Source organism: Paroedura picta, chromosome 16 (genome assembly GCF_049243985.1).
Source record: "Paroedura picta isolate Pp20150507F chromosome 16, Ppicta_v3.0, whole genome shotgun sequence".
Classification (NCBI taxonomy): domain Eukaryota; kingdom Metazoa; phylum Chordata; class Lepidosauria; order Squamata; family Gekkonidae; genus Paroedura; species Paroedura picta.
Window position 1 is genome coordinate 15,554,662 of NC_135384.1, and position 27,743 is coordinate 15,582,404.

A 27,743-nucleotide genomic window follows, 5' to 3' on the forward strand; every position below is an offset into this window, starting at 1 on the left:
TGGGACTCCTACCCTGGCAGGCAATTGCATTGAGATATATCTAACTCTGCCCCTTGCAGTTTAAATGAATCCACATACATTCATGCATTCCATTGACAGATGAAGGGGATAATACATTAAAGCTTCAGCTCTTCTAAGCATTTTTTGATGTAGCTTTCCATTCTAGCCTTGAACTCCAAACCAATGAAAGTTTGCACACTCACGTTTGATCAAAGGCATTTTCTTTATCAGTGAACAGCCAACAACATTTGTTTTCTAATTTTACTTCTGCACTCTCTGTCTTTGTAAAGCTTAATTATAGAACAAAGAGGATTTGAGGGAATGCTTGAGATGAAGCAGATCTCCCATGGAGGAAGAAATGAGTGTCAGGGCATTCCTGTCTTGGAGACTGCAGGAGGAGATGGATACCAATGGCTTTGTGTTTTCAGTTGAGTCCGGAAGATCCTTCCAATCTGGCATGCATCCCTGCAGTGTTCAGGTGGTGGTCTGGTGCTGCTGGGAATGAAGAGCCTGGAGTGTCCTGTTTGCACCATAAGTACAGTTAGAAGAAGTGAAAACAAATAGCTGACCTTTAAAAAAGGTAAAGGGAAAAGACTTGCTTACTTTAACAGTCGTCCATGCCGCTTACATTTCCTTCCTCCAAGTCCTGCTCATATTCCCCACTAAGCGTAAGAAACATAACTGTGTGAGATTTTTGGCATTCACATCTTATCAAGTCCAACTGCACATGAATCACAGAGTTAAAGGAAAATGTTGACCAAAACTAGTTGATTTGCTTATGCTCCCACTATGCAAACATATGTCGTTCGTGGGATTTGTCAGAGAGCTGCAGGAACACTGGACTGTCTTCTGGACCTGCTACCGCAGGAGAGAGTAGTCAAGTGAGAAGATAAGACGAACACAATAGTGTTCTGTCCCCTGCCTTTTAAGGGTCTGGATGAAAGTTAGAGCATCATTTAGAGCTGAGACCCACCAGGCTTGCATAGGAGCATTTACATACTTCTTCTGCTTCTCATGCTTATAAGGATGCTGCTGACATTTGCAATTATTTGATTCAGAATATACATTTGAATGGACCATAAATATTTAGAGGTACTCCCAAATGAACATCAACACTTTCTTTGCATACTGGGTATAAACTGCACGGAACTTTTATTCCAACCCCAGCGATTCAGTCCCTGCCGTCTACACAGAATGCGATTTCTGTTTGGATTTTGGGCGATTTAAATTTTCCTTCTGCAGCAAGAAGGATTGATCCAGAGTGACCCTACCTTTATTGTGCAATATCTTGGAGTGCTTTTAATGCTCAATATCTGGATTGGGAAACCAAGCTCCGTGGTAGAGAACCTCTGATAGGCCACACCTGGTCATGTGACAAACTGGCCTTAAAGGAGAAGCCCCTAATTTCTCTCAACTTCTGTCGGTCCTGAACTTTTTCTCCCTCCTCTGCCTTTTTCGATCTTCTCCCCCAACCCTCCAAGAAAAGAAAGAGGCTCCCTGCCTGGCTCCTCTCCCTCACCTTCAAGAAAAGAAAGAAAGAGACTTGGCTTCCCCCCCCCTTCTGAACTACCCTAACCACGTGCAGAAGACTTTCCTGTTTCAATGGGGAGGGGGAGGAGAGGAAGACCCAAGTTCAAAGCGATCTGAATTCAATTCAAATAAGTGCAGACTCTGCCCTGGTCTACCGATCTTTCCAGCACATTCATGTAAGCTGATTACCTTTTAAGGTTCCATTTTGGTGGGGGGGGGGGATGACTTCCTCCAAATTGGAAGCAAGGAGTACTTTGTTCCCCTTGATCCACATTGTTCATGAGTTGATAGCTACCAGACTTGAGTAACTCTGCATATTACTCCCCATGGAAGCCCCCAGTACCAGTGATGACTTACCTGTCTCCAGGTACAAAATGCTTACATTCTCCAGTTTCTGTCATCCATACACAATATGGATCTCTAGAAGCTATGCAGGCCCTTATTGGAGGAGACATACAACGGTCATTTTGGAATTCTTTGCATGTAGTATCAAAAGTGTAGTGATGATTTTGAGAAAGAGTGAATAAGGAATACCTACTTTTTGCACTGGCCATAAAGCACACAGCTCCCCAAGGGAACCCTAATGATACAGCTTGGGAATGCTACATAAAGGGCACGAGTCGGCTTGTCCAGCTTCATGCTCACAATAGTTGGCAGTTCCTCATTGTTATAGTCGCACCTGATGGTGGGGGGGGGGAGAGAAAGAGAAAGGTAGTTCTATAAATGATGGAGAATTTGATTGTAACAGATATGTTTCAAAGTCAGCACAAAATGAGAGGAATGGTTATCATCTGTTTGTTTTTTAATCAGACTTATCACTATGGATTTACAAACATTAAAAAAAAAAACACCTTGCATTGTCACTTTCATTTCTATGCATTTCCCATGCTTTTCATGCCACCTACTTTCCTGGGTAATTATCCCATTTAGCACATTTATTTTAAAACATCCCTTTTTATACAATTTGCATGCCCTTCTATACCATCTGCTATGGTTTAATATAAATTCTAATGCCTTATATCCTTTATGATCCATTGTTTTATGCCATTTGTGTGCAAAAACTTGTGTGCATCTTAAAACCAAAACCAGGGCAGTTTTGGCCCAGGCTCCATCCTGATGGAATGAGCTGCTGTCAGAAACAGGGTCCCTCACAGAATTCCCTAAGTTCCAGAGGGCCTGTAAAATGGCACTCTTCCACCAGGCCATGGACCACTATGACTATCAGAATGGGACCTCTAGCCAGACCCCATCTCATGCCTGGCTGATAACCATTTGTTTATTTAAGGTCTTCTGACTAAAGTCTTGAGGATTGACAATCAGGAATAAGATCATTACCAAATCCAAATATAGTTAGTGATAAGGTACCCTATAATTATAATACAATAACTGATCTTGGACATCAGCAAACAAAAAAACCTGGCTGATAACTGCTATACCGTCCATCCAATTTCCAGTCAATCTCAGGGTGCCATGCTGTCCTAGCAGCATGTGCGCCCTTGGCTCCACTCTCCCCTTTACGCATATTCCCCACCCTCCCCACCTGCTGCATCAATGGCAGCCTCGGCTTAAACCGAGTTGCAAATTCCACTATTTTTCATTGGGCAGACTCAAGAATATGGCTAGATCCCACCAGCTTTCCAATGGTACCAAGAGAGAAGCATCCTTCACCGCCCCTGAAGGCAACTCAGGTGATCCCAGAACCTGCACAAACAATATGGGATGGGTATTGTAGTAAGGAGGAGAATTAGGTAAGACTGAGTTAAACAGCTGATGCATGGTTTATGGATCTGGAGTACTCATGTCTTTCACAGCAGATTTTAAACCCTTAACAACAACGCTACAAAAATTAAATTACAAAAAATAACCAAAGTACCTTAGAAGTCAGATCTAGCCATTTCCTTAGCTCATGAAAATGCAGAAACAGAATGAACGATACTTACTTCTCACGCTTGTAAACGTTCATTTCCTCCACCAAAAGGCTGTCACTCAGAATCGGACCATTTCCTGACGTGTCCCAGACCTTTAAAACTCGCCCCTGTTCTGTTCCTAGGAAAGCCACAATCTGGTCCTCATTTGGCCCAGCAGCAGTATCTATAACAATGTATGTTAACTGATACCTGCAATGATAATATGGCCCATTTAATTATTATGTTTCACTAGCATCATTCATTTTTAAACATTGCAACCCATTTTGAGCCTCAGTAAGGAAAACAAGCTGAAAATGGAGTAAAGAAAACAAAAGTCTCTTTTTTCAGCTGGCTAACCTCAAGTTATCTTGGGATTTTAGCACCATACTCATCAAATCAAAGTAATCTGAGGCTGAGATAGTTACCTGGCCGTTGTCATCAGAAACCATGGCCTGGTAAAAGTCGATGACACTGCTTCATGCATTAAATGATGCCTTTTCATAAATATTAAAACTGCATCTGGAAATTCAGTCGAGGACGTGTAGTCTTCAAAGGGTTCAGAGCCAGCACAGGTACCAGGCCTAAGAATGAGTAGGGAAAAATGCACTTATTGATTCCTTTGGGACAGCTATTCTAATAAACTACTAAGTCTTCTGTTATAAGGCACAATAGAGTATGCAACAGCCCCATATGTTAGCTGAGCAAGAGCCATAGCCTTGAAAATGTTAATTGCTGCTGGAATGTAGCAGCCTCCTTTCTGCCAGAAGCATTTTTTAATTGCATCTGCACTTTTCTGTACATTTAAAGAGATGTTATTAATATGCCTCATTGTACAGAAAATACCTGGGACTGGGGACATCGTCTTCATGAACTGAAGTCCATATGGTATTATAGTCCATCTGTTTTTTGAAACTCCCTTTAAACACATTCTTAATGTCTTCCATATCAAAAGCGCAGACAGCCGAACCAGGGATGCTACAATGGAAAATGTTCAGGAATTGTTACAGATGTTGTATATACATATCTATAGCTATAAAGACCCAGAAATTCAGAAACATGATGGTTGTGCAGAAGACTTCTTATTGTATTCCCCTTGTTTCTGTCTTTGAGCACATTCCTTTTTATTAATAGACAGGCACGTCCAAAGAAACTCATCAAGGGTAAGATTCTGACAACTCTATTCACATAAAGAAACATGTTCCTATCAACCATTTTTCACATAGCAGTTGAGGGGGTAGTGAGCAGCCAATTGGTTCTTCTTCTAGGTGCAGAGAGAAGTAAATATTCTGTTAGAATAATAATGAGAAGAAGAGTTGGTTCTTATATGCTACTTTTCTCTACCAGAAGGAGTCTCAAAGGAGCTTACAATCACCTTCCCTTCCTCTCCCCACAACAGACACCCTGTGAGGTAGGTGAGGCTGAGAGAGCTTCTAATAGGAGTGTTCAGGAAGAACAGGTCTATCAGTGCCGTGGCTTGTCCAAGGTCTCCCAGCTGGCTGCATGTGGAGGAGCAGGGAATCAAACATTAGAATCCATGGCTTTTAACCAACAACAACAAAACCTTTATTGGCATATTAAAATAACTCAACAGAACAAGCTTCCTCAGGAGGTGGTGGGTTCTCCATCTTTAGAAATTTTTAAACAGAGCCTAGATAGCCATCTGACGGAGAGGCTGATTCTGTGAGGGCAAAGGGGTGGCAGGTTACAGTAGATGAGCGATAGGGATGTGAGTGTCCTGCATAGTGCAGGGGGTTGGACTAGATGGCCCATGAGGTACCTTCCGACGCTATGATTCTACAATATAAGAAAAGTGCAGTAGGACCCACTGCAATACAATGTAAATAAAGTGGCTCTTAACCATTACACCAGTGGAAGAAAGCCTGGTGCCAAAAGGATGGCTGCTTTTAGCACTCAAGCCTCCCTCCTCTTATGCCAACGGCTTACTTCTCTAATCATAATAATTGCATTCCATTAAGTCACAATTGACTTCTGACCACCCCAGGGCAAGAGATGGGCACAGATGTTTTACCATTGCTTTCCTCTGCACAGCAACCCCAAGCTTCCTTAGTGGCCTCTCATCCAAGTACCGACACTTGCTGACCCTGCTTCACTTACAAGCTCTGATGAAAGAGGGTTAGTGTGGACTATTAGGAGGATACCTACTTTCCTATAGGTTATCCTTATCCAGTCTGGGGGGTGGAACGTGTCTAGCTATCCAAGTTGGAATAGGACCAATCAGGGTGCAGCCAGCAAAGCTTGTTGCATCCTGATTGGCCCTGCCCATGCAGCTCCCACCCTCTGTCCCTGGACTCTAGCCTCTTTGCTCTCAGACGTATCTCAGTGCCTGAAGCCAGCAGCATGTAAGGGGAGAGGGCCCTGGGAAAAGGATTGTGTTGAAGGCCTGCTAACAAGGGCCTCCTGGCCTGCTGACTGCCTGCTAAGGAGCTCTGTCCTGGGCCTGCTAACAAGCTGTCCAGCCCCCACCTGCCCCATGTGATCCAGCTGCAACCTGCAGCCCAAAGCCACCTTAAGCTGCCTGGCCGGGGGACAGGGAGGGGACCCTTTCAAGGCCCGTTCTTAGGAATGGGCTTTGAAGCTAGTTTTCCTATAAAGCATAACAAGGTACTATTTTGTGGGTTTACTCACTGCATTTGAACATATGTAGCCTAGTATTTCATGTAGCCTAGTATTTCATAGCAACTGGATTAAGCACACTGTATTAGTTTTTGTTGTTATTATTACTGTGGTCACATAGACACATACGAAAACACCTTTCACTAGGCTGTTAGATGATAAAGAAGAAATGTTCTTGTAGAAGTTACCTGTTTTTCGGAGTAGTGAAGACCCCCACAACAATCTCCCGACCATTGATTCTGATAACATCCGTAACAGATCTCAGTGTATTAAAATAGAAAGGAATATCTCCATCAACTGAACAAATCATTCGCGCCTTCAGGAAGGAAGTCCATTGTTTCTGAAGAACCTTTCTTCCTCCCCTGTCATTCTTACAAACTCGAGCTACTCTGGGTAAAATTACCTAAATAAGAGAAGAGAGAGAGAGAAAGAAGAAACGGAAGCAACTAATTGTTTAACAAAAGATTCCTTAGATGTTTCTCTACTATACAAACATCGAGATTACAGTGTATAAATACTTCATACATAGCTACTTTCAATTTTACTTCTTGCATGCAAAACAAATGACAGCCAGCTTTTTTTGCTAATTAACTTGGAAAGTGGGGTCCTTTTCGACCATCCCTTTGGCATTGGGGATCACATGACTGGCATTGGTGAAAGCTTTGTGGAAGGTGGAGCAGTTTATTACCACTTTAGTATACTCTTTAAGTATTTGAAAGGTTGTCACTTGGAGGAGGGCAGGATGCTGTTCCCATTGGTTGCAGAGGAAAGGACACACAGTAATGGGCTTAAACTATAAGTACAACGATATAGGCTAGATATCAGGAAAAAAATTTTCACAGTCAGAGTAGTTCAGCAGTGGAATAGGCTGCCCAAGGAGGTGGTGAGCTCCCCCTCACTGGCAGTCTTCAAGCAAAGGTTGGATACACACTTTTCTTGGATGCTTTAGGATGCTTAGGGCTGATCCTGCGTTGAGCAGGGGGTTGGACTAGATGGCCTGTATGGCCCCTCCCAACTCTATTATTCTATGATTCACTTATAGATGCTGATGTATTTAGCTAAATGTTTCATCAAGGGATCTTCCGGCGAAACTTCCCTTTCTCTCATGTTGGACAAATGGTTCTTTTTGCACAAGGTGGGAGCCAGAGAAGTTTCCGTGAAAGATTCTCAGATGAAGTATTTAGCTAAATGCATCAGAATCTATAAATGCTAATAAACTGCTCTACCTTCCACAAAGCTTTCACCAATGCCAGTCATGTGATCCTTGTTCTTTTTTTTCTTTTTTTCTCCAACTCCTTGTTTCTCCTTGTTTCTCCTTGTTTTTTTTTCTCCAACTGAGTAGTGCAACCTTATTTTCTTCACAAAAGGCTTGTTGGGCAAACATCTTTGGAAGGCAATTTTAAGAACCAACTCTTCTTGACTTGCAGGAGGGCATTAGTGCTGGAATAAGATGCGACACCAATATTGGGATAAACAAGGCCACAGCTTTATTACCTCCCCACGTGAGGGTTGGCACAGCATGGGAGAGGGAGCCTGACCTTGCAGTCAGCAGACTGCACCAACGACCCTGGGGACCTGCACCGTTCCCAGCCGGGAGAGCAGATCCCCTTGCCTACTGAAGTCCGCCACTAAGGGAAGCAACCTATGCGGGGGAGCCGCCAGGCGTCAACCTGCTTTGACTACCCCCAGGCCACCTGGCAAACGAGCCCCTGGCCTCCCAGCTGGGTAAGCCGCACTCGTATACGCGCCGCCTCGTAGTGAGGCCCCAAAACCCCAGGGAGTCCAATCGCACACCGGACTCCCTGCCAACAGGCTCCATCCCATGCAAACCCGCAGCTGTGACAGTTATTGAACAAAACATAAACATTAAAACTCTGAACAATGCTGTATCAACATAGGGTGGGTGGGAGGGAAGCAGCTCCCGCGGAGTTCCTGGTGAAGAGGGCGAGACCCGCGCACGTGGAGACTTAAATAGTCTCCACGGGTCCCGCCCCACCCTTTACGCTGTGCATGCTGTGTTGTCAGTGCGCATGCAAGAAGCCTCTGAGAGGCCGCCTCTCCCTCCCAGCAAGCCCCCCCGCCGCGTCATTGTTTGGCCGAGGTAAGTCTCGGATGGGTTTTTCTTTTAAAAGGGAATTGTTGTGAATTGATTCTTATTTCCATAACATGGAAGGTGATGTTTTGCTCAGAATTGGAAGAACAATGTAATCCTGAAGAAAGGGGATTGATGAGCAAAATTAGTAGAATGCATTTGTCTATGTAAACTAACTTATCTACTACATGGCCAAACATTCGAAAAAAATGGAAATGGAACACTCTCCTGTCTAGAAATGAGAAAATAATTTCAACCAAAATAATGTCATGTTCTATAGTAGCTTTGTAGTTTGTAGTTCAGATCTTTGTCTGCATTAGTTTTATTTCTATATTTTTAATCAAAACAAACCTTTCAAAAGCCTTGTGGCACATGGGCTATGGTAAAATGAATAACTGGGTAAGTGAGCAAAAAATCTGTCGGGATCCCATCTGATAGACAGGAGATGACTCTGTGTCATTTCTTTAGGTGCAAAAGGCCTGGGAAGAATATCTTCGAATGTTCATCTTGGCACATTTTATGCAATTATCTTGCTTATTATTTTCCCCGTCCCACTTTTGCCCCAAATGGATGTTCCATGAGCCTCAGCATTAGCGTTTTCTTGATCATCAAAAAAGATCCCTTCACTCACTTTACACCAGCAGAGAAGCAAGCTGAATCCAGCCTGACACTTCCTTCCTTCCTTCCTTCCTTCCTTCCTTCCTTCCTTCCTTCCTTCCTTCCTTCCTTCCTTCCTTCCTTCCTTCCTTCCTTCCTTCCTTCCTTCCTTCCTTCCTTCCTTCCTTCCTTCCTTCCCTCCCTCCCTCCCTTCCTCTAAATGAACTTGTCATTATCATGGCATTCCTAACATTCTGTGGACTTTAAGAAAATTTTGTCTATTACTTTTCCGTAGTTCTTTAATTCCAGCGATACTTCATGAAAGAAAAAGTAGACATAGTTCCCATACTCCAATGCATGAATGAAGTGAGGATCTGCAAGTAAGACAGATGGTTGTGATCATGCATATACAAACATGGATATACAAACATATCATGCATATACAAACATTGTTGATTTAGAAAATGTACTTTGACTTTAATTTAGATCTATTCAAGGTGACTCACTACAATGGAAAAAGCAACAACAAAACAGACAGTGAAAACCAACACAGAACAATTGATATTAATATTAAATATTGAAAGTAAATGAATTAATGATATAAAATATACCAATAAGACCATCTGTGAAGGACAGCACTTTGAAAGAGAGTAAATAAAGGGCTAAGAATCTTCACTAGGCAGGGAGAGCCCAACTGACAGGCTGCTTTGCATACTCTGATTGGCCAGTAACAGCAGCAAGGGAACCAATATTATAGCTGTATGCTGAAGTCAGGGGCCTTGGCAGAGTCTGCACCAGCCCTGGGGGCCTAGGCAGCCACTGTGTGAGCAGCAGGAACCAAGACAGTGATGGAGTAGAAAGATGAAAGGGGAGGGGGAAAAGGAATGTGCGTATGTATGCTTGGGAGGGAGGTTGGGAAACCAACAGGTAATGGGGTAAACGGGAGGGGGGAAAGGAAGGAAGTCTTTGTGTGCCTGTTTGCGAGTTAGGTAGGGAGGAGGAACCAAGGAGGATGTTGAGAAACCACAGGTAAGAAGGAGAATTTGGGATGGGAAGGGAGTCTCTGCATGTCTCCCTCCCTCTCTCCCTCTCTCTCTCTCTGTTTGCCAGGGAGGGAGGGGAACCTGACCAAGTAACCCCAGAGCAGGTACATGTCCCACATAAACTCTGAGACTTAGGCTGTCAGTAGAATTTTTTTGTTTAGATTTTTGCCCATCCCTATTTATTTGCTGGATTCCCCACAATGCTTAGCAAAGATGCTCTCCTAGGCCCATTATGCACAGAATGGAAGGTCCGCATTCAGGGTGGAATGGCGGTGGCTAAAATCACCAATTACGCACACTGCACGCGGCAACCGGGCGCAGAGTCTACATATGCCGCCGAAAAAGCTGCGTTAACGAGATGCGGAAGAAAGTGGAGCTTCCCGGGACCAGGGCGCAACTGGATTTTGAATACTCTGGGTTTTGCTGCCATTGCGTTCTGTCCCGTGCGTAAGCGGTTTGCTTAGCTTCTTACTCCTCCGCGTTCTCCATGCCGCCGTTTCAGCGGCCGTGCATAATAGGCCCTAGAGAGTGACAAACTGTTTCACCACACAACAAAACTCCAGTAAGAGATTCCTACAGTCCAGCTTCATCTGCATCTAACTCTGTATTTCTTTCCAGCTGCTGTTTCTTCAGTGACTCCTATCTTCCTTGCATTCAGTGGGCAATCAAATGGAGGTTCTGTTGTTAGGGTTATGGCATGCTCTAAATACCTTGTCTAAAATTGTCAAAGGAAGGACCAACAGAACCACCACTACTACAGAAACTCCCAACATGCTCTCAGTGCCCCAGTTGTAGCTTGAATGTTAACTGAAGTGAGTTGAAGGAACCATATCACTTCAGTCTTGTTCCATCTACACTGGCTCCTATTGCAATTCTTAGATCAATTCAAGGTGCTAGTATACCTTTTAAAACTCTACATGGCTTGCAGCCACCATACTTTAAGGACAGTCTTCTTCCATAGGAATCTACTAATTCATTCTAGTTATCTTTGGAGGTGAATGCCTTTTTTTGTGTTTGGTATACCTCCAATAAACTCTCATTGGACCTCCTCCTTGGTTGTGTTATGCTTGTATACTTACGTTTCCATTGTATTGTTAAATATTTGATACATACATTTTAAATGTGATTTTAATGTTTTAAATTTTTTAATGCCTTGGGGTTTAAATGTATAGGGGAACCTTTTTGGATGAATAGACAGCAAGAAAAGGTTATTAATTAATTAAACTTTCCCCATCAGAAAATAAAATAGCCATATTTATATATGGGCGTAACGTATCCTAGACTGCTGCTTCATAGAGATTCAAAGTTCTTCTCAAAACTACTGCCTTTCACCTCTCCTTCCCAGTTCATTTACCATAAAGCCAATCCAAATTTTGGCTAGCTGTTCGCAGATTTGGAAGGTCTCCAAGCATCCGTTGAAAGACAGGATCTGTTGATAGGAAATTGTTCACCGTGCCAGTATACAAGCTTCCATCTTTGGGGTTGGAGTTGAAAAAAAGGGGGGATGGAAAGAGAGAAAAAGAATACATTTCCACAACCATCAATGGGACACATCATTAAAAATAATACCTGGAATCTCTTGGCTTGAAAATGTCAGACATCATACAATAAGGTGGGTTGTATCCCATCATTTTCCTCTGCTAATGCTGCAGTCTTAAAAATATTTAGCTGTGTGGACTGCTCACTTGCTGTGTGTCTAATCTGTTGTCCATAATTATTATTTTTTTTTGTTACTGATTACACAGTTTAATTTCTCTGATATTTGTAAGCAATTTGGAATGCCAGTGAAGCAAGATACGCATTTTACGCTGTTTCCTCAACTCCCTATTTTCTTCTGGAGTCAAATAAAGAAGTGAAATATTACCATAAAACCGGCTCATGACCTTGGACCAACGTAAGTGAAGGACTGACCAGTCCAAGTGCAAACAATCCACTCAAATAATGATCAAAATACCTTGGTACTATCTTCTTTTAAAGTTGATTCTTGGGCACTTGAATTACCTGTTTATCCAGCCTACTTTGCTTATGCCATTGTTTTCTTTTCCTCATTTTATCTTCACAGGTTAGGCTGTGACAGAATGGCTGGTCCAAGTTAGCCCTGAGATCATCGTGAGAGTGTATGGTTTAAAACTCAGGTCTCTCACATCTTCTGTTATGGATGAATTTCCTGTGGTGGCCCATATGAACTCATTGTTGCTGGCCTTCATGCTAGCCTTAAGCATGTTGTTATTCAAAAGAGGAAATTATTTACAATTTTCTTTAGCTGCATGGGCAGTTATTTGTGTGAGCTGGATCCAACCAGCTTTTCAGCTGACAAAAATCAAGGGTGCCGTTGAATCATCAATGAAAATTATGGTGGTGGCCCTGTGGCCTGCATGGACAAAATCCATTTCAGGCTGGGGCTTTAGTAAGGAAGAGAATAGGGTGAGATGGATCCAACTAGCTTTTGACCTGGCAAAAAACAGGGGTCCCTTGGGATCATCTAAAATCTTTGTGGTGGAGACCCCCACTAACTACATGGATGAAAGTCATTTGGGACTGGATTTGTAGTAAGAGAACAGGATGAGATGGCATGGAACCATCCACTGGAGTTTTCAGTAGAGATGGGCTTTTAATGAGATGTGTTCTCATTTAATATGCTGTTAGGCACTGCTCTTAGGAAGAAATATTTTGAGATATAAAGTTTTAAAAGTGACAAAACACTTAAAAATGGTGTGTGTGTGTGTGTCATTCTTTCCCTTATTACCTGCAAAGAGTGCGATATTGTGATCCTTTCCATCAAAAGGGCTCATGCCTCGTCCCCCGAAGTCACTTCCTACGTTCGTAAAGGTCTCCACCTAACAGCAACAAGAATGGAAACTCTTTAGAAATAAATTAAAAGCACTGGCTTCATACAATTGCTTTGGTTCACTCCAAAAGCAGTAAGGCTCCTTCTCTTCTTTCCTTATTTAAAACTAGAGGACAACTATGTCATTCATACGATGATCATGATGATGTTATCCATTCAGTCGTGTCCGACCCTCGGCGATTCTATAGGAAAGACTTTGCCATGTGTCCCTGTCTCTGACTGCTTCTTTTAGTCGATTCATGGTCATCCCTGTATCGGCTTTGATCGTGTCGAGCCAGCAGATCCTTTGGTGACCACGTTCCCCTTTTGCTGCTAACCATGCCGAGCATGAATGATTTTTCTAACGAGTTTGATATTTTTTAAAAAAACAGTAAGACGGCTCTTTCTCTCCTTTCCTTATTTAAAACTGGAGTACAATTACGTCATTAATATGCCACTGTTTTAAAAAGGTATGCTAAAAAGGCCCTTCTATACGACTCTTTTTCATGTGATGTTCCTTTTACAAAAAGGAGCTAATATTTAACCTCTGCATGACCAAGGATACTGCAATGTGAATGGGACTATAAGCACATTTGAGAAAGAAAACATGTCAATAACTTGGAGTGTGCATCCACAGGTTTTCACAATAAGGTACTCTTTTCTATGAAGGCTGGCTAGTAAAACACAAGACATGGTCAGATCATTGCCTACTCTCACTGGCAGTCTAAGATCCTTCATACACTAAAATTGGAATGATACTGAGAAGCATGGCTTCATATTCTGTTCTTCATCCGAGCTACCAGGGATTGACCTAAGACCTTCTGCATGCAAAGCAGCTACCCAGGCATGGTTCCTTTCTGAATTAGCCATATGCTTGGATCCTAAGGCTTGCTTTTGTTTGCATATCTGATAGTCTCTTGACAGATTGTTGTCTGCTTTGTAGCACTTTCCTCTGGCACTAACTGCTTTCTGGCTCATGGGAAAATGCTGGAATTGTGCCAATGGAAGCTTCTACTCTTTGAGGAAAGTGCTATGCAGCAGAGAACCACCCCTGCCACCAATTAACAGAAAAGCACATTGATTTCTAAGGAAGATATATGTGCATGTTGCATGGGATGGAGTCAGTGTCTTAAATAAATATTCTGTCTTTGACTCCTGTTGGAGGACCCCCCCCTTTGGTGTGAAACATAAAACAACTGCAAGGTCTGATGTTCCAAAACGTTGCATTGATTTCTCTTCAAAGAGAAATGGAAAGAAAATCACTCTTAAAAGAGAAAAAAGGGATTAAGTGGAAGCAATGTCTATGTCTAAAATAATGAATTGTGGGGGGGGGGTTGAAATCCTCTTGTCATAACAACACGAACTGGTATGCTCCAGTAGGAATCATATGCTATGTTCTTATGTTCATACCTTGTGATATGCGCAGACTGGATCAAAGGCATTTGTCCCACAAATTAGTATTACAGTATCACTTGTTTGCACAAGAACCTTAAAATAGTTCTGGCACTCCTCCTGGGTAAACAAAAAGAAACATTATTTCAGCAAATGAACTAAGATGAAATTTACAATAGCAAATTATCTTTAGCCTATATGTCAGTGGCTTTATCTAAAAAGCTGTCAGACGTTGGCTCCCCTGGCTACCCATGAAGCGGTAGCCCCTGATCCTGAATAACACTTGGTTAGGGTGACATGGAGAAAATGTTGATAAAGTCATAGTGTTTCCGGTGAATTATAGAGTGTCACACTGATTCAATGACATCATGTTTCGGTTCAACCTGAAAGTGACATCACAGGGTTGCTACAATAGTGTACCGCCATAATCCCACCCAATATCTTGCCAAGTGACACTAGCTGGCAAATCTACTTAGGTCTTTCTCCGTGGTATTTCTCCATGGTGCTTTAAAATCAACGGAACTCTAGGAACTGGGGAAACTGTATTTGCACTGGTTGTAGCCTATCAGCTTTTTAAATTATTATTATTGCTGAGGGAAGAGAGAACAATTTGGTGGGGGGGGTGGGTCTTGGACAGTGCATGGACATCAGCTTCAAGGGATAGAAACTAAAATTAGGAATGGAATTGGGACACTCAGACAGACCTGATCTCATGAGATCTCTGAAGATAAGAGTGTTCAGTCCTTATGGGGGATGGGGGGACACATAGGAAGTCCAGGATTGCTATAGAGAGGAAATGGCAAACCATTTTTGAATGCCTCTTGCCTTGAATGTCGCCGTAAATCAGATGCAGTTTGATGGCGTTTTCCAAAACCAATTGGAAAAGTTGGAGGGAATCAATCCATTGCTTCCCCCTTTGGGATGATGGGGGGGGCAGTTACTATTGAAGTAGGAAACAGCATGGTGCGTTCCAAATCATGGAAAAAGATCTTAAATAACAGTCAAGAATCTAAACAGGAGTGAGCAGATGCAAGTGTAATTAGAACTGATTACCTCAGTTTTCCCAAATGATTGACATTTTTCTTTTTGATCTGGATCGGCATTCCATATCAGCCTCTGCAAGAAGGGAGGGGAAAACAATGTATTAAAATGAATAGGTCATTGAGATGGATTCCACCAGGTTTTCTGCTGGATTCCCTTTCACCACCCAAGAAAGTTGCGCTGACAATCTGACACCTTTTCGAGAAAACTCATGTGGGACAGGGACTGCTGTAGTAAAGCTAAGAATGGGGAAAGAATGAGCAGAATAACTGTCTGGATCCAACCCATTGGATTGGATTTTAGAAACAATGGCCCCCTAGAGAACCACAGTCATTGGCTACAAACTTATTATACATTTTCTGCACTTTTCCATTGCAAATCAGTAGAGTCTGTAGACTGAAAATGCTTGCTTAATCTTGATGGCATTCTATTGAATTATGTAAAAATGGTTCACTTGACAGAGTCAAAAACAAATGAAATTAGTTAGGCATAACCTTTTGACTATCAGAAATAATCATGGGGCCAGCAGGGACAAAGGGGACTATAGTGAAGGGAACTACAGGATGGGGACCACAGTGAAGAAGAGAACTGAACCAGATGGAGTAGAAAACTTGGTAGTATTTACAGAAACTCTTTCTTATCTTCAAGCTGGTCACTATATAGTAAGGAATTGATGGATTTGATCGGTTTTGCTGATGCATTGATGAACTTCTGTTATTCTGATGCATAAATGATGTAGTTTGATAGACAGGATATGGGTTAGATCCAACAATGATTTTTTAAAAAAAAATTAGCTGATGAAATATTCACTTACTAAGGCCCCTTGTTCAAATAATTTTGTCTTTTCACCAAAATAGCCTTGTTGGCAGTCAAAAGGGGGCACCTTCCGCCAATTTTCACCAGCAGAAAATTATTTGGATCCAACCCTACATTTGCTTTATAGGTATTCCATATGTGTTGGAATATATTTTCCATATTTTGATGATGATAAGATGCCCCTTCCCATATAGAAAACACCAACAGGCCAGTTGGAGAATGCATGACAAACATCAGCTCTGAGACATGTGGCAAACTGTGCAACCTCCACTTTGAGAAATTCTCTTGTCTAGTCAAGATTAAGAAGGTATGGATTACAGCAAAGAATGAAAACCTAGAAAGATAAAGGAATCGAACTGAGAAACTCTGCATTCTCCCATTTCATTGAGACTTCCCCTTAGCCTTCTAAGCCACATACTATAGAACACATATAAAGGACTGGCTAAGCAAAGGAGCTGTGATCTGAGAAGATCCCATTTCGAGTTAATACCATGAATTTATAATGGAAGTCATAAGCAAGGTTTTCTCCCCCTCTTTCCAATGCCATTATCAATATAAACTAGCCTATCATAGAGAGTTGCAGTATGGTTTGCTTCGCGCTCCTGGGGAAATTTGGGTTTGGTGGTTTGGCTTGGGAATACCGCAAACCCCAATCCTTGAACCGAACCTCTGATTTATTGCTCATTTTAATTTAAATAAGCGGCCAGGACTCACCACGGCCACCATTGATGTGGTAGGGGGTGGTCGAAGATAACGAGTAGGAGCCATTGGTGCGTGCCTGGCTCCACGGCATTCAGAGGAGGCGGGGCATGGGCACCTATATAGGCACTACATGCCTCCACCTTCCTCCCCTTCAGCTCCACAGCCTGAACTACTTCCCTCCATCCATCCCTGTTTTTTCTTATTATTGTTCAATAGGTTTGTTTGTTAGTCACAGCCGTGGATTAGGCATGGCAGGAGCCTGTTAGCAAGGATTCCTGTTTGCGCACTGGAATCCCTGGAGGTTGAGGGTCTTTTTAAGGAGACTGGCAGTATACAAGTGTGGCCTACCCGGCTGGGAGGCCAGGGGCACATAGCCAAATGATCTAGGGGTCCCAAAGTGTGGTGGGTGCCTTGTGGGCCCCGATATGGTTGCTTCCTGCTGATGGAATTCATATGCGTAGGGCCTGCACTCCCAGCTGGGATGGAGCGGGCCTCAGAGCATCTATGGACCCACCCATCTATGGCTGATAGAGTCAGGCTCCTTTCCATGCTGGGACAACCCCTTGGGCTGGGTATGCAGTACACGGCTGTGGCCATTTTAATGGCAAAGCAAGTTGCATCTTCATTGGTAAAATTGCCACCCTGCTAATCAATATAATAGAACTTACATTGTTATAATATATTGCACCTTGATGGGTTTTGTCCAGATTGATTACATAAATACTGTTCCTATAAAAAAAAAGGTGAAGGATGAGTGTCTTGATAAACAGATCGCATTAGGGCCTCCTTAATAGAATTCTTATATATATATATATATAGGATGGATAAGGGTCCTATGCACAAGGTCTCAGGACCCTGTCATCAACCATTGCAACAACCAGATCAAAGTGACCCATAAAGGGCCAGATATTATTTTGGGGGTTACTAGTATTCCAGCCATATTATGGCCAATATCCATATCAGAACATATTTTCGAGTTTCTCTTAGAAGAAAAACTTGCAAAAGTCTCACAGCAAGTCATTAACTCCTGGGAGACTCTGCTGTTGGAGTCAAAAAGTTGCAATTTGAGTTGGATGCAAACTAGTAATGTGAACAGCAAAGTGGGGATTCTTTTGCTGCTTTCACCATCATCTCATAGGTCTTTCAATAAGCTCTACAGCACAGCCTGATGGAATCAGTGCACATTTTATGACAGCAGCCTTTGATATGTCTCTCTGCACCCCTCTTTGACCATCCCCCAAAAGACTATGCTTGGGATTATAGCTTTTACATGCCCAAATACCGTAGATTGGGAAGGGGATAGTATGGAGAATAATTACTGAACATCGTGGCTGTATCCCGTTCAGCGATTCAGCTAGAAAACAAAGCAGGGGCAGTGTCCCTCTCTTGTGACACTCATTTTGTTTGCTGGAAAGAAAGAAAGAAAGAAAGAAAGAAAGAAAGAAAGAAAGAAAGAAAGAAAGAAAGAAAGAAAGAAAGAAAGAAAGAAAGAAAGGAAGGAAGGAAGGAAGGAAGGAAGGAAGGAAGGAAGGAAGGAAGGCAGGAAGGAAGGCAGAAAGAAAGAAAGAAAGAAAGAAAGAAAGAAAGAAAGAAAGAAAGAAAGAAAGAAAGAAAGAAAGAAAGAAAGAAAGAAAGAAAGAAAGAACTTACCTAGCAGTGACGTAAAGTCTTCTGTGCACAATCAATAATTGCTGGATGTCCAATTTTATCCTTTCTGAGTCAAAGTTTTTTATATAGCCATCAAATGCCAGATAATGTTTTCTATCTATGAAAAGAGAATAGTGGATTGAAGCTCAGTTGAGGATTCATGAACAATTGTATATATTGATGAGCATCGACGTGGTCAAGGACCATGTACCTTCCTATCATTCCTTTACAAAGCATCCCAGTGTTGAAGATAAAGGCTTAGATCCAGCCTAGTTTCCTGCTTGTGGGGGAAAAGGTCCTCTTTGATCACCCAAGTATGCTGTGCTGGAGTTGTAGGGTCTGCTTGGAAAAAAGCTATTAATGTCAGCACCTGTAGTAAGGAGGAGAATTGGAAGCTGGCTGGATCCATCCTGGAATTCTTCAACCCACAGTGCAATCCCAAGCAGAGTTACACCTTTACAAGTCCATTGGGCTGAAAAGGACATGACCCTGCTTAGGAAGACACAGAAGGTTTTTGTTGCTTTTCATGGTTTTGAAGATGTGATTATAGTATAAATATTTTATTTTGTTAGCTGCCTTGGTGCCCCTTATGAGGGCAGAAGGGTGGAATATAAATACTGTACAAGAGAAGAAAAGGATGAAGTGGAGGAGGAGCTGATTTTTTTATACCCTGCTTCTCACTAACAGAAGGAGTCCTAAAACACTTTTCCCATTCTTTCCCCACAACGGACACTATGTGTGGAAGGTGGGACTCTGAGAGGTTTGAAAGAACTACTCTGCAAGAACCACTCTAAGAGAACTTTGACTAGCCCAGGGTCACCCAGCTGGCTGCATGTGGAGGAGAAGTGGGGAATCAAAGCTGTTTCTCCAAATTTCTCCACTGATCTTAACCACTATACCAAGCTACACCACACTGGCTCTCCCACTACAACATGCAATGATTTCTTTTTGCATATGTATTTCTGGCCTAGGCTATCACTGCAACCATTGCAACATTTGCCCACTCATGTGCATGGGTGAGCGGGGAAATTCCCTGCTATTAATACTCACAGAAATTTATGCGGAAGGGATTCAAATCCTCTGGGATATAAGCCCCAGCAAGGTTCCACAGTGTGAAACAGAGTAACAGGATTCCTGGCATCGTAATCATTCACTGAACCCTGTGAATCATAAACAGAAGCATGGTATCAACTGATATTTAGCTCCCGCAGAAGTAAGAAGACTTGACTTGAGCAACTGGGGAGCTCCAGTCTCATAATGCATCCAGCATTATAAGCTCATTTGACCGAATGCTGAACAGGGGGACGGGGGAGTCAGAATTGGGATTTAATTGACTTCTGAGCATTTTAAATATGAATGTTGTATTTTAAGGGTTTTTAGGGGTATTTTATCGGTTTACTGTATACCACCGTGAGATTATGGTGAGCAGTGGCATATAAATGCATAAATATCGTCGCGTCTCAGGCCAGGAATTTGGTATGACCATCGATGCCTCCCTGACTATGGAGGCACAGGTCAAGAAAGTAGCCGGCCAGACATTTGTCCATCTCCGCTAAGCCCGACTACTAGCGCCCTACCTGTCCCCCAAACACTTGGCCACTGTGAGCCATGCGACGGTCACCTCCAGAATAGATTTCTGTAACTCGCTCTGCGTGGGCCTACCCTTGTTCTTGATCTGGAAACTTCAGCTAGTGCAAAATGCAGCTGCTAGGGTCCTCACTGGCACATCTTGGAGGGTGCATATCCAGCCTCTACTGAGGCAGCTGCATTGGCTGCCAATTGCTGCCCGGATCCGGTTCATGGTTTTGGTTTTAACCTTCAAGGCTTTATGCGGGCTGGGACTCACATACCATAGGCATATTGCCCTATGTCCCCCAGAGAGCCTTGCACTCTGCACGTGAGAATTTACTGGTCGTTCCTGGCCCTAGGGAAGCATACCTAGCCTCAACCAGGGTCAGGGCCTTTTCGGTCCTGGCCCCTGCCTGGTGGAATGAGCTCCTGGATGAGCTGCAGGCCCTGCGGGATCTTTCAGCGTTCTGCAGGGCTTGCAAAACAGAGCTCTTCCACCAGGTCTATGGTTGAGGCTGGGGTTGGCGAGGGACATTGACTGCTCCCCTCTGGGTTCCTTGAACATTGTTGACCTCCTTCTTTTTGCCCCCTCTAGCAATGGGGGTAGGAAGGGGATTTTTTTTGCTTACGCCATGTTGTGATGGTTTTAATTCTTTTAATGGGAGTTTGAATGAGGTTTTAAGACATTGTGACCCGCCACGAGCCGCTTAGGGAGTGACGGAAAATACATTGAATAATAATAATAATAATAATAATAATAATAATAATAATAATAATAATAATAATAATAATAATAATAATAATAATAATAATAATAACAATGACGACGACGATGATGATGATGATGATGATGATGATGATGATGATGATGATGATGATGATAAATGTAGTTGCTTAAAAGCAGAAAACCGATCCAACAACACATGATGGTGAGCACTTGTGTGTGGTGGCACACCAACATCTTGTTTCTGAGCAGATTTCAAGATGTCACAAGCTACCAGTAAATAGGAAAGAGCTATAGACAGTTACTGTTCAGGATCTGACTTGAAGAAAAGTTGATTTTGGACTATCAGAACCAGAGTGGGGGGGATCCATGCATGAAGAATGGCTGAATACAACTCTCCTATTAGTTGCTAGATTTTGTTTTTGTTTTTTAAATTTAACATGATAGTTGCTTTCTGAAAACCATATCCATCTCATAACCCTGGGTTTCAGCTTGTCTGTCATATGGAATTTAAAAGTCACAAAGCAATACTGAGCACCCATTGATTAATTGTACACTTTGGGGCAGTTGAAGCTCAGTTATGGAATCCATTCCAAATATAGTTATTATAATGCAATGACAATTATTTATTATCTGTTCATTTATTTATATTTTGATTTATCCCCCAAACTCCCCAAAACAGTCTGGCTCATGGCAGTTTACAGTAAAATAAAAAAATACAATATAAAATAATAAAAATACAATATGACCCCTCAACAATAGCAGGGAAACAATTTAAAAGCCCACCCCCTCCCTGGTCAAACATTTTGAAAACTATACCCGCTCCAAACAGGAACAGATCTCACTTGGGCAGTATTGTTGCCTCACGTAGTTGTTTGTTGAGTATTCTTCTTTGAGCAACTAGAAAGACCTAATGTGATTCTTCTAATATTTATATCACAATTAATTTTTTCTCCCTGTGGCTAACCAAGCATAATCCAAACTAAGGGTTTCACTAAGTTACTGAATGTTTTAGGTGGGCTGGTGCATTGTGCATGCTGACCTCTTCTTATCTTAATTCCCTTTATCCCATGTAAAATATGCAAGGTACAAAGGGAGGAGGCCCAATGGTTGCTTTTATGAGTTGCAGTCTTTTAATGATCTAAAGTTAATAAGGTTGCTGGGAGTTTGGCCGAGTTTCATTCTCAGAATAAATCTAACCAGCTGGATACAACAGCAGGAGACTATCTAGTGTCTACTTCTCAAGAGCAAAACAGATGCGATGTCCAAAGTGGCAAATAAATGTTTCTTTAAATTTTCATTAATAGTTGGGGAAACTTAGTTTGATTTAAAATACAAAGGGGTAGATAAAGTGTTAGAACTCTCCTTTCCCTCCCATGAAGCCCAATCCAAATTGCCTTTTGCGTGTGTGCCTTTTGAGTGTGTGGCCAAATGAGACCTCTCCTCCCTTTTTAACAGGCAGGATAAATGATGTAATATGACCCGTTATGGGTATCATATCAATAGTGTGCGTACTACATAATTATATGCATAAAAATCATTAGTACCTGCAATGAAATGGGCAGTCAGAAGCCAAGCGTATGCTTGAGTCCAACTGACCCACCTCCACCATGCCCTGAACCAGCCTGACCTCCATGGGGGTTTGGCCTAAGTTGTCATCATTCTATTTATTATCATTGCTAAAGCCACTGAATTTCTGTTCAATTGGAACCACTGTTGGATTGTTGTTTATATGTTGCTTATGACTGCCTTATATGTTTAGACTGTTCTATGTATGTTTTTTGTGAACCACCCTGAGCCGTCTGGGAGGGCAGTATAAAAATCTAATAAATAAATAAACAAACAAATAAATAAACAAATAAGCAAACAAATTAACTAATAAATAAATAAATAAATAAAACCTTTCATAATGATATACTAAAACAAAAATAGGAGTTATTGGTCCATTCCTATTTCTATTTCATTTGGAAAGTGGCCTTGTCCTTGACAATCTCAAGAGCAGCTCTGTACTTTCAGGATGTCAAGCAGTTTATACAGTATCCAAGTCTGCTCTTGTACTCTACAATATGGGTAAGGTGACCAGAATTTGAGGGAGCTAAAGCAGGACAGGGGCGGCGGCAGTGGCAGATCCCCTCCCCCTCCCCCTCCCCCCTCTCCCCCATCCCCCTCAGCGGCAAATATAGCAGACCCCCCATACCTTCGGTGGCGGCAGCAGTCACCTCCTCCTCCCGCTCCGACTGGCTCACCATCACCACCATGACTCTGCTGCCACCATTCAGTGAACTCCCCCCGGCCCAGAACTCGCGAGCCAGCATCACCCAAACTTGTGCCTGCGTGCATGCCCCACCTCCGGGGAGCCGACCTGGCCCGCTTCCCTCACAGCCACCTGCCTCATTCACCTCACTGCCATCCCTGCCCAAAGTTCATGGCTTACAGGGGAGGTGAGGGCAGCAGGAGAAGAAAGGGCACAAGCGGGATGCCCCAGAGTGAGGGCAGAAGTGGTGGAGAAGGGACACGCCTCCTCCCTTCCCTCCCGGCCTCCAAGCGAGCAGAGCTGCTGTACATTGCAGGACTTTCAAAGAGCTCGGAGGGGCACGGGACATTTGGGCCAGAAGCATGACCATCCCGTGAAAATCGAGACACCTGGTCACCTTATACTTGGGAAACATATTGGTCTTTCACCCTTTCAAAGTACATGTTCACATTAAATTCTGGTGGCCTACTTCTGATGACAGTAGGTGATATTATAACCATCTTATGTATTATAACACATGAAAAGCCTTTTTGAGTTAGTCATTGGTCCATACAACCAAGGGATAGTATAGTGGTTTTGATCCTAATATCTATTTTTTTGCTTCAAACCTGTTGCCCTGTTCCTCTCACTATATTGTCACATGGCTTTTGTCACATGAGCCCCAAAATAGCCAACGGGGGTGGGTCAGAAGGGGACTTTCTTCACCAGCAGAAAAGGTGGATGGATATAATGTCCTAGGAAGATACCAGCATGTCCCAAGGAGGGAAAGATTGTGTCCTTGTTCTGCAAATTGCCCTGATTCAACTTCACATATTATTTTAGGTTGTGAACGTCATGTGAATCTTTGCATAGAACTTCTTGATCCTCTACTTTGTCCCACGGGTTTAGTTAATGATGAAGCTACACTCCAGTTCTTACTAAATGATCTCTCTGTAGAGAGAGGTGAATTTGTAATGGTTGATTATCGAGCCAGAACTAACATATTTTAAATCAGCCTATTTTACCCTGTTTTAGTTTAAAATATTAGCCTATTTTACCCTATTATATTACCCTGCTTGGCTGTATTCGACTCTTATTGTTTTATGCCCATAAAGGTTTATGATTATTATATAATCCAGTGACCAAAAGCAGTTCTTCAATTTCTCATGACGAAAATATTCCCATGTCTTTCAAACTTGAAATTTTTCACTTTGGATCTTGAGGAGATTCTTCAGAGGCAATATTCTACCATTCTGCTATGACTCATCTCAAATTCAGCATTTCAGAAAACATGCAGTACTGTCATCAGATATGGGCAAAAAATGATATAACATGGGATCACTCACATCACCCTGGAAAATGTCTAGATGCTTTTCAATCAGCCCTGCTTCTTAACTGGAAACATGAGAAATAAAAAATGAAAAACAAGAGTTGGTTCTTATATGCCACTTTTCTCTACCCGAAGGAGTCTCAAAGCAGCTTACAGTCGCCTTCCCTTTCCTCTCCCCACAACAGACACACTATGAGGTGGGTGAGCCTGAGAGAGCCCTGATATTACTGAAGAAGAGTTGGTTCTTATATGCCGTTTTTCTCTCCCCGAAGGAGTCTCAAAGCGGCTTACAGTCACCTTCCCTTTCCTCTCCCCACTACAGACACCCAGTGAGGCTGAGAGAGCTTCTAATAGGAGTGTTCAGTCAGAACAGGTCTATCAGTGCCGTGGCTTGCCCAAGGTCTCCCAGCTGGCTGCATGTGGAGGAGCAGGGAATCAAACATTAGAATCCATGGCTTTTAACCAACGACAACAAAACCTTTATTGGCATATTAAAAGAACTTTGGCTTGCCCAAAGTCACCCAGCTGGCTGCATGTGGGGGAGCACAGAATCGAAACCAGCTTGCCAGATTAGAAGTCTGCACTCCTAACCACTACACCAAACTTGAGTGTAGGGGCTCGGACAAATAGGCAATGAGTTGCAGGTCCTTAGTCTTATCTTGCAGTAATTTTCCTACATTGTTTAAACTGAATTCAGGTTCTAGGACTTAATTTCCATTTTTTGTCAAGATGACCTGTTTGTGAGCCATTCTTCTGTCAAACCAGTAAAATTAATTTGTGGGCCCAAAGCTTTTCTTTAAAAAAAGAGAAAAAAAAGAACCCAATGAGTGGGTCATATTTTACTATCAGGTTAAGGCCTGCATTCATCCTGCTAACATTTCTCTCACAGTCAGGATCCAACCCACTAAAAGGTGTCCGGCATCTTGACCTTAGACAGTTATCTGCCTGCAGCCTTTTGAACCCTGAGGCACCCATTAATTATTACTCATGCCTTGTAGGTTTTGTACCTGGAACATTACGTTAAGGTCATGAGAGAGACAATGTACGCTCTCCAGCATCCCACCTAAAACCTTCCTGGAATAGTACAGTTGTTGCTGAGGGATTCAGTCTACCAACAGAAAGACAAAGAACCTATCCAAAGAACCTATTCTTGTTCTAACTCTCTCTCTCTCTCTCTCTCTCTCTCTCTCTCTCTCTCTCTCTCTCTCTCTGTATCTATCTATTCAGTTTAATACATTTTTTATATACATGAAGAATCAACCATAATGGTTTCTAGGTAATTTCCATCTTCAATACCTTCTTCAGTGGTTGAGTCCTCCAATATAAGATTGTTGTAACAATAGTCATAAGATTAGTGTGGAAAAATCCTACAGTCTTGACAGTTTTGACTAACATTCCCCTATACCTTTGAGCCGATGGCCTATTGATATTATTAAAACACTACTAAACTGTTTATTTTTTACAGTATTGTCCAAAAAATGTATTTCTTGCGTAGTATAAAAATTAAATTGCTCTCCTGATGTTCAATCAATATTTATATGGTCATAGACCAAAAAATCGCTAATGCTGGGAGCGATTGAGGGCAAAAAAAGAAGGGGACGACAGAGAATGAGGTGGCTGGATGGAGTCACTGAAGCAGGAAGTGCAAACTTAAATGGACTCCGGGGAATGGTAGAGAACAGGAAGGCCTGGAGGATCATTGTCCAGGGGGTCGCGATAGGTCGGACACAACTTTGCACCTAACAACAACAACAAGACCAAAAGACAAAAATACAAGAAATATAAGGCTTATGGTACTTTAGAATGAAAGATCAGTTAAACTGTTAAAATTTAAATAGAAAAATATATTCAAAAATATTTTTTAAAAACCCTTAAGAGTTTTAAATAGGTCAAAGGATCAGTTTCTGGAACTTTATGTTGAATAACAAAGGGACAAATCTTCACAACTGAGGCTTTTCATCCAACACAAGTTCTCTAATCCACTCTGCACTAGATTGATGTGGCATTGTGTCTAGTAGTGGGCAACTAATTTTGACTCATGCTAGACTGTAAAATGGGCAGCGGAAGAAAATACGTTCAATCATCTTCACTTCATTTAGGGAGCAGGAACATAGTCTTTCTGCAAAAGGGATTCTTCTATATCTGCCCTCCAAGACTGCTGAAGGCATGACTCAACACCTAGTCAGTGTAAAAGCTTTTCTGTATTTGTGGAACTCAGTTGTTAATTAGGCAGCTGGTATTAGGGTATATCTTGAGAATGGTGCTGCTAAAAAGGTAGAAACGCTTGCAATATCAATCTGTTATTCTATATCTTTACAAAGTAATATCAATGTGCAACAAAAAGTTAAAGTCCCACAGAGAGGCACCATGAAAACCCACCACCTTTTCTGCTGTGACCTAGAAGTATGATGAAACTGAAGTTTCCTGGCAGAAGAAACACAAACTTGCCACAGCCTGGCAACAATTTAGTGTGGATTTTCTCGAGCGCCAATGTGCCACTTCCCACATTCAGGAATGAAGATCCCAGAGCACTGCACCCAGCTGAGAAGTCCATCTGGACACCTGCCTGGAGGTTCTTGTTGCCATGATGGCGGCTCAGCTACTGAAGGTTCCAGAATCTCATTGAGTGGATTTGCCTTCTGATAACACCACCCAATGAGCCTCTTGTGGCGCAGAGTGGTAAGGCAGCTGTCTGAAAGCTTTGCCCATGAGGCTGGGAGTTCAATCCCAGCAGCCAGGTCAAGGTTGACTCAGCCTTCCATTCTTCCGAGGTCGGTAAAATGAGTACCCAGCTTGCTGGGGGGTAAATGGTAATGACTGGGGAAAGCACTGGCAAACCACCCCGTATTGAGTCTGCCATGAAAACGCTAGAGGGCGTCACCCCAGTGTATTTTTATGTAAACTATAGGAGGTTGGATAAGCTAACAGTGCCTGATACCTATGCAATGCCAAGGGTGGATGAGTTGGTAGACTAGTGAGGCTGCCCACTTTGTAACCACCCTTGACCATAAAAGGTACTGGGGTATGAAAAAGATGGTACAAAAGGGGTATTTGTCCTTTGTTTTGCTACTAATGGCAATTGTTATGTGTTATCCTCATGATGGTTTGACACTTCCCAATAGCAGTAACCATGAGCAAGGGGCAGGTGAAGGCAGGAGGACAACGAACTGCTCTCAAAACATTAGCAGAGGAGGTAACATTAAAAGGTGTGGTAACAATTACTGACATTACATCGACTTCTACTGTAACCATGGAACTCTTGAGCAGGAAGCTCTTGGCCAGGGAACAACACTTTTCAACCATGATTAATGTTTTTCTGGTGTTTAGGCTTTAAGGTATCTAAGACCCTAAGTATGGGGATAAAAGTTTACCCCATGCCCAGATCATTTTCCACAACACTAAGGACTGTAATAGCAAATTGATACAGTGGAGACTCCAGCTCCTGGATAGTGCATATCAAAGGTAAGGAGAATGTTATTGCTTACACACTCTCCAGGACCTAAGAGGTGAAGGTTTGCACACTGAAAGTTTAAATATGTTTTAATATCTTGAATGTAATTGTAGTGTACAAAACGTAATTGTATTTTAATACTGTGTAAATTAGAATGATAAAATATTATATAAGGTTTGATGCACTCCCATGTACACCCATTATATAG

At 42.4% G+C, this 27,743-nt stretch overlaps 1 protein-coding gene across 2 annotated transcripts; it reads right to left on the reverse strand.

Moving 5' to 3' along the window:
• Positions 1-204: 204 nt before the first annotated feature.
• LOC143826195 (semaphorin-6A-like) lies at positions 205-21,521 on the reverse strand. Of its 2 annotated transcripts, none has more exons than XM_077314863.1 (17): positions 21,367-21,521; positions 19,279-19,388; positions 18,232-18,346; positions 17,250-17,310; positions 15,076-15,138; positions 14,041-14,142; positions 12,550-12,640; positions 11,158-11,277; positions 9,046-9,134; positions 6,260-6,474; positions 4,281-4,412; positions 3,863-4,018; positions 3,471-3,647; positions 2,069-2,209; positions 1,888-1,968; positions 604-662; positions 205-520 (listed from the first exon to the last, which is right to left on the reverse strand). In XM_077314863.1, the coding sequence occupies exons 2-16, from the start codon at positions 19,376-19,378 to the stop codon at positions 605-607; spliced, it is 1,701 nt and encodes a 566-aa protein (XP_077170978.1). In that variant the 5' UTR covers positions 19,379-19,388; positions 21,367-21,521; the 3' UTR covers positions 205-520; position 604. The 2 variants fall into 2 exon arrangements, with proteins under 2 accessions (XP_077170978.1, XP_077170977.1); XM_077314862.1 differs by having other exon boundaries at positions 21,341-21,496.
• Positions 21,522-27,743: the final 6,222 nt, after the last annotated feature.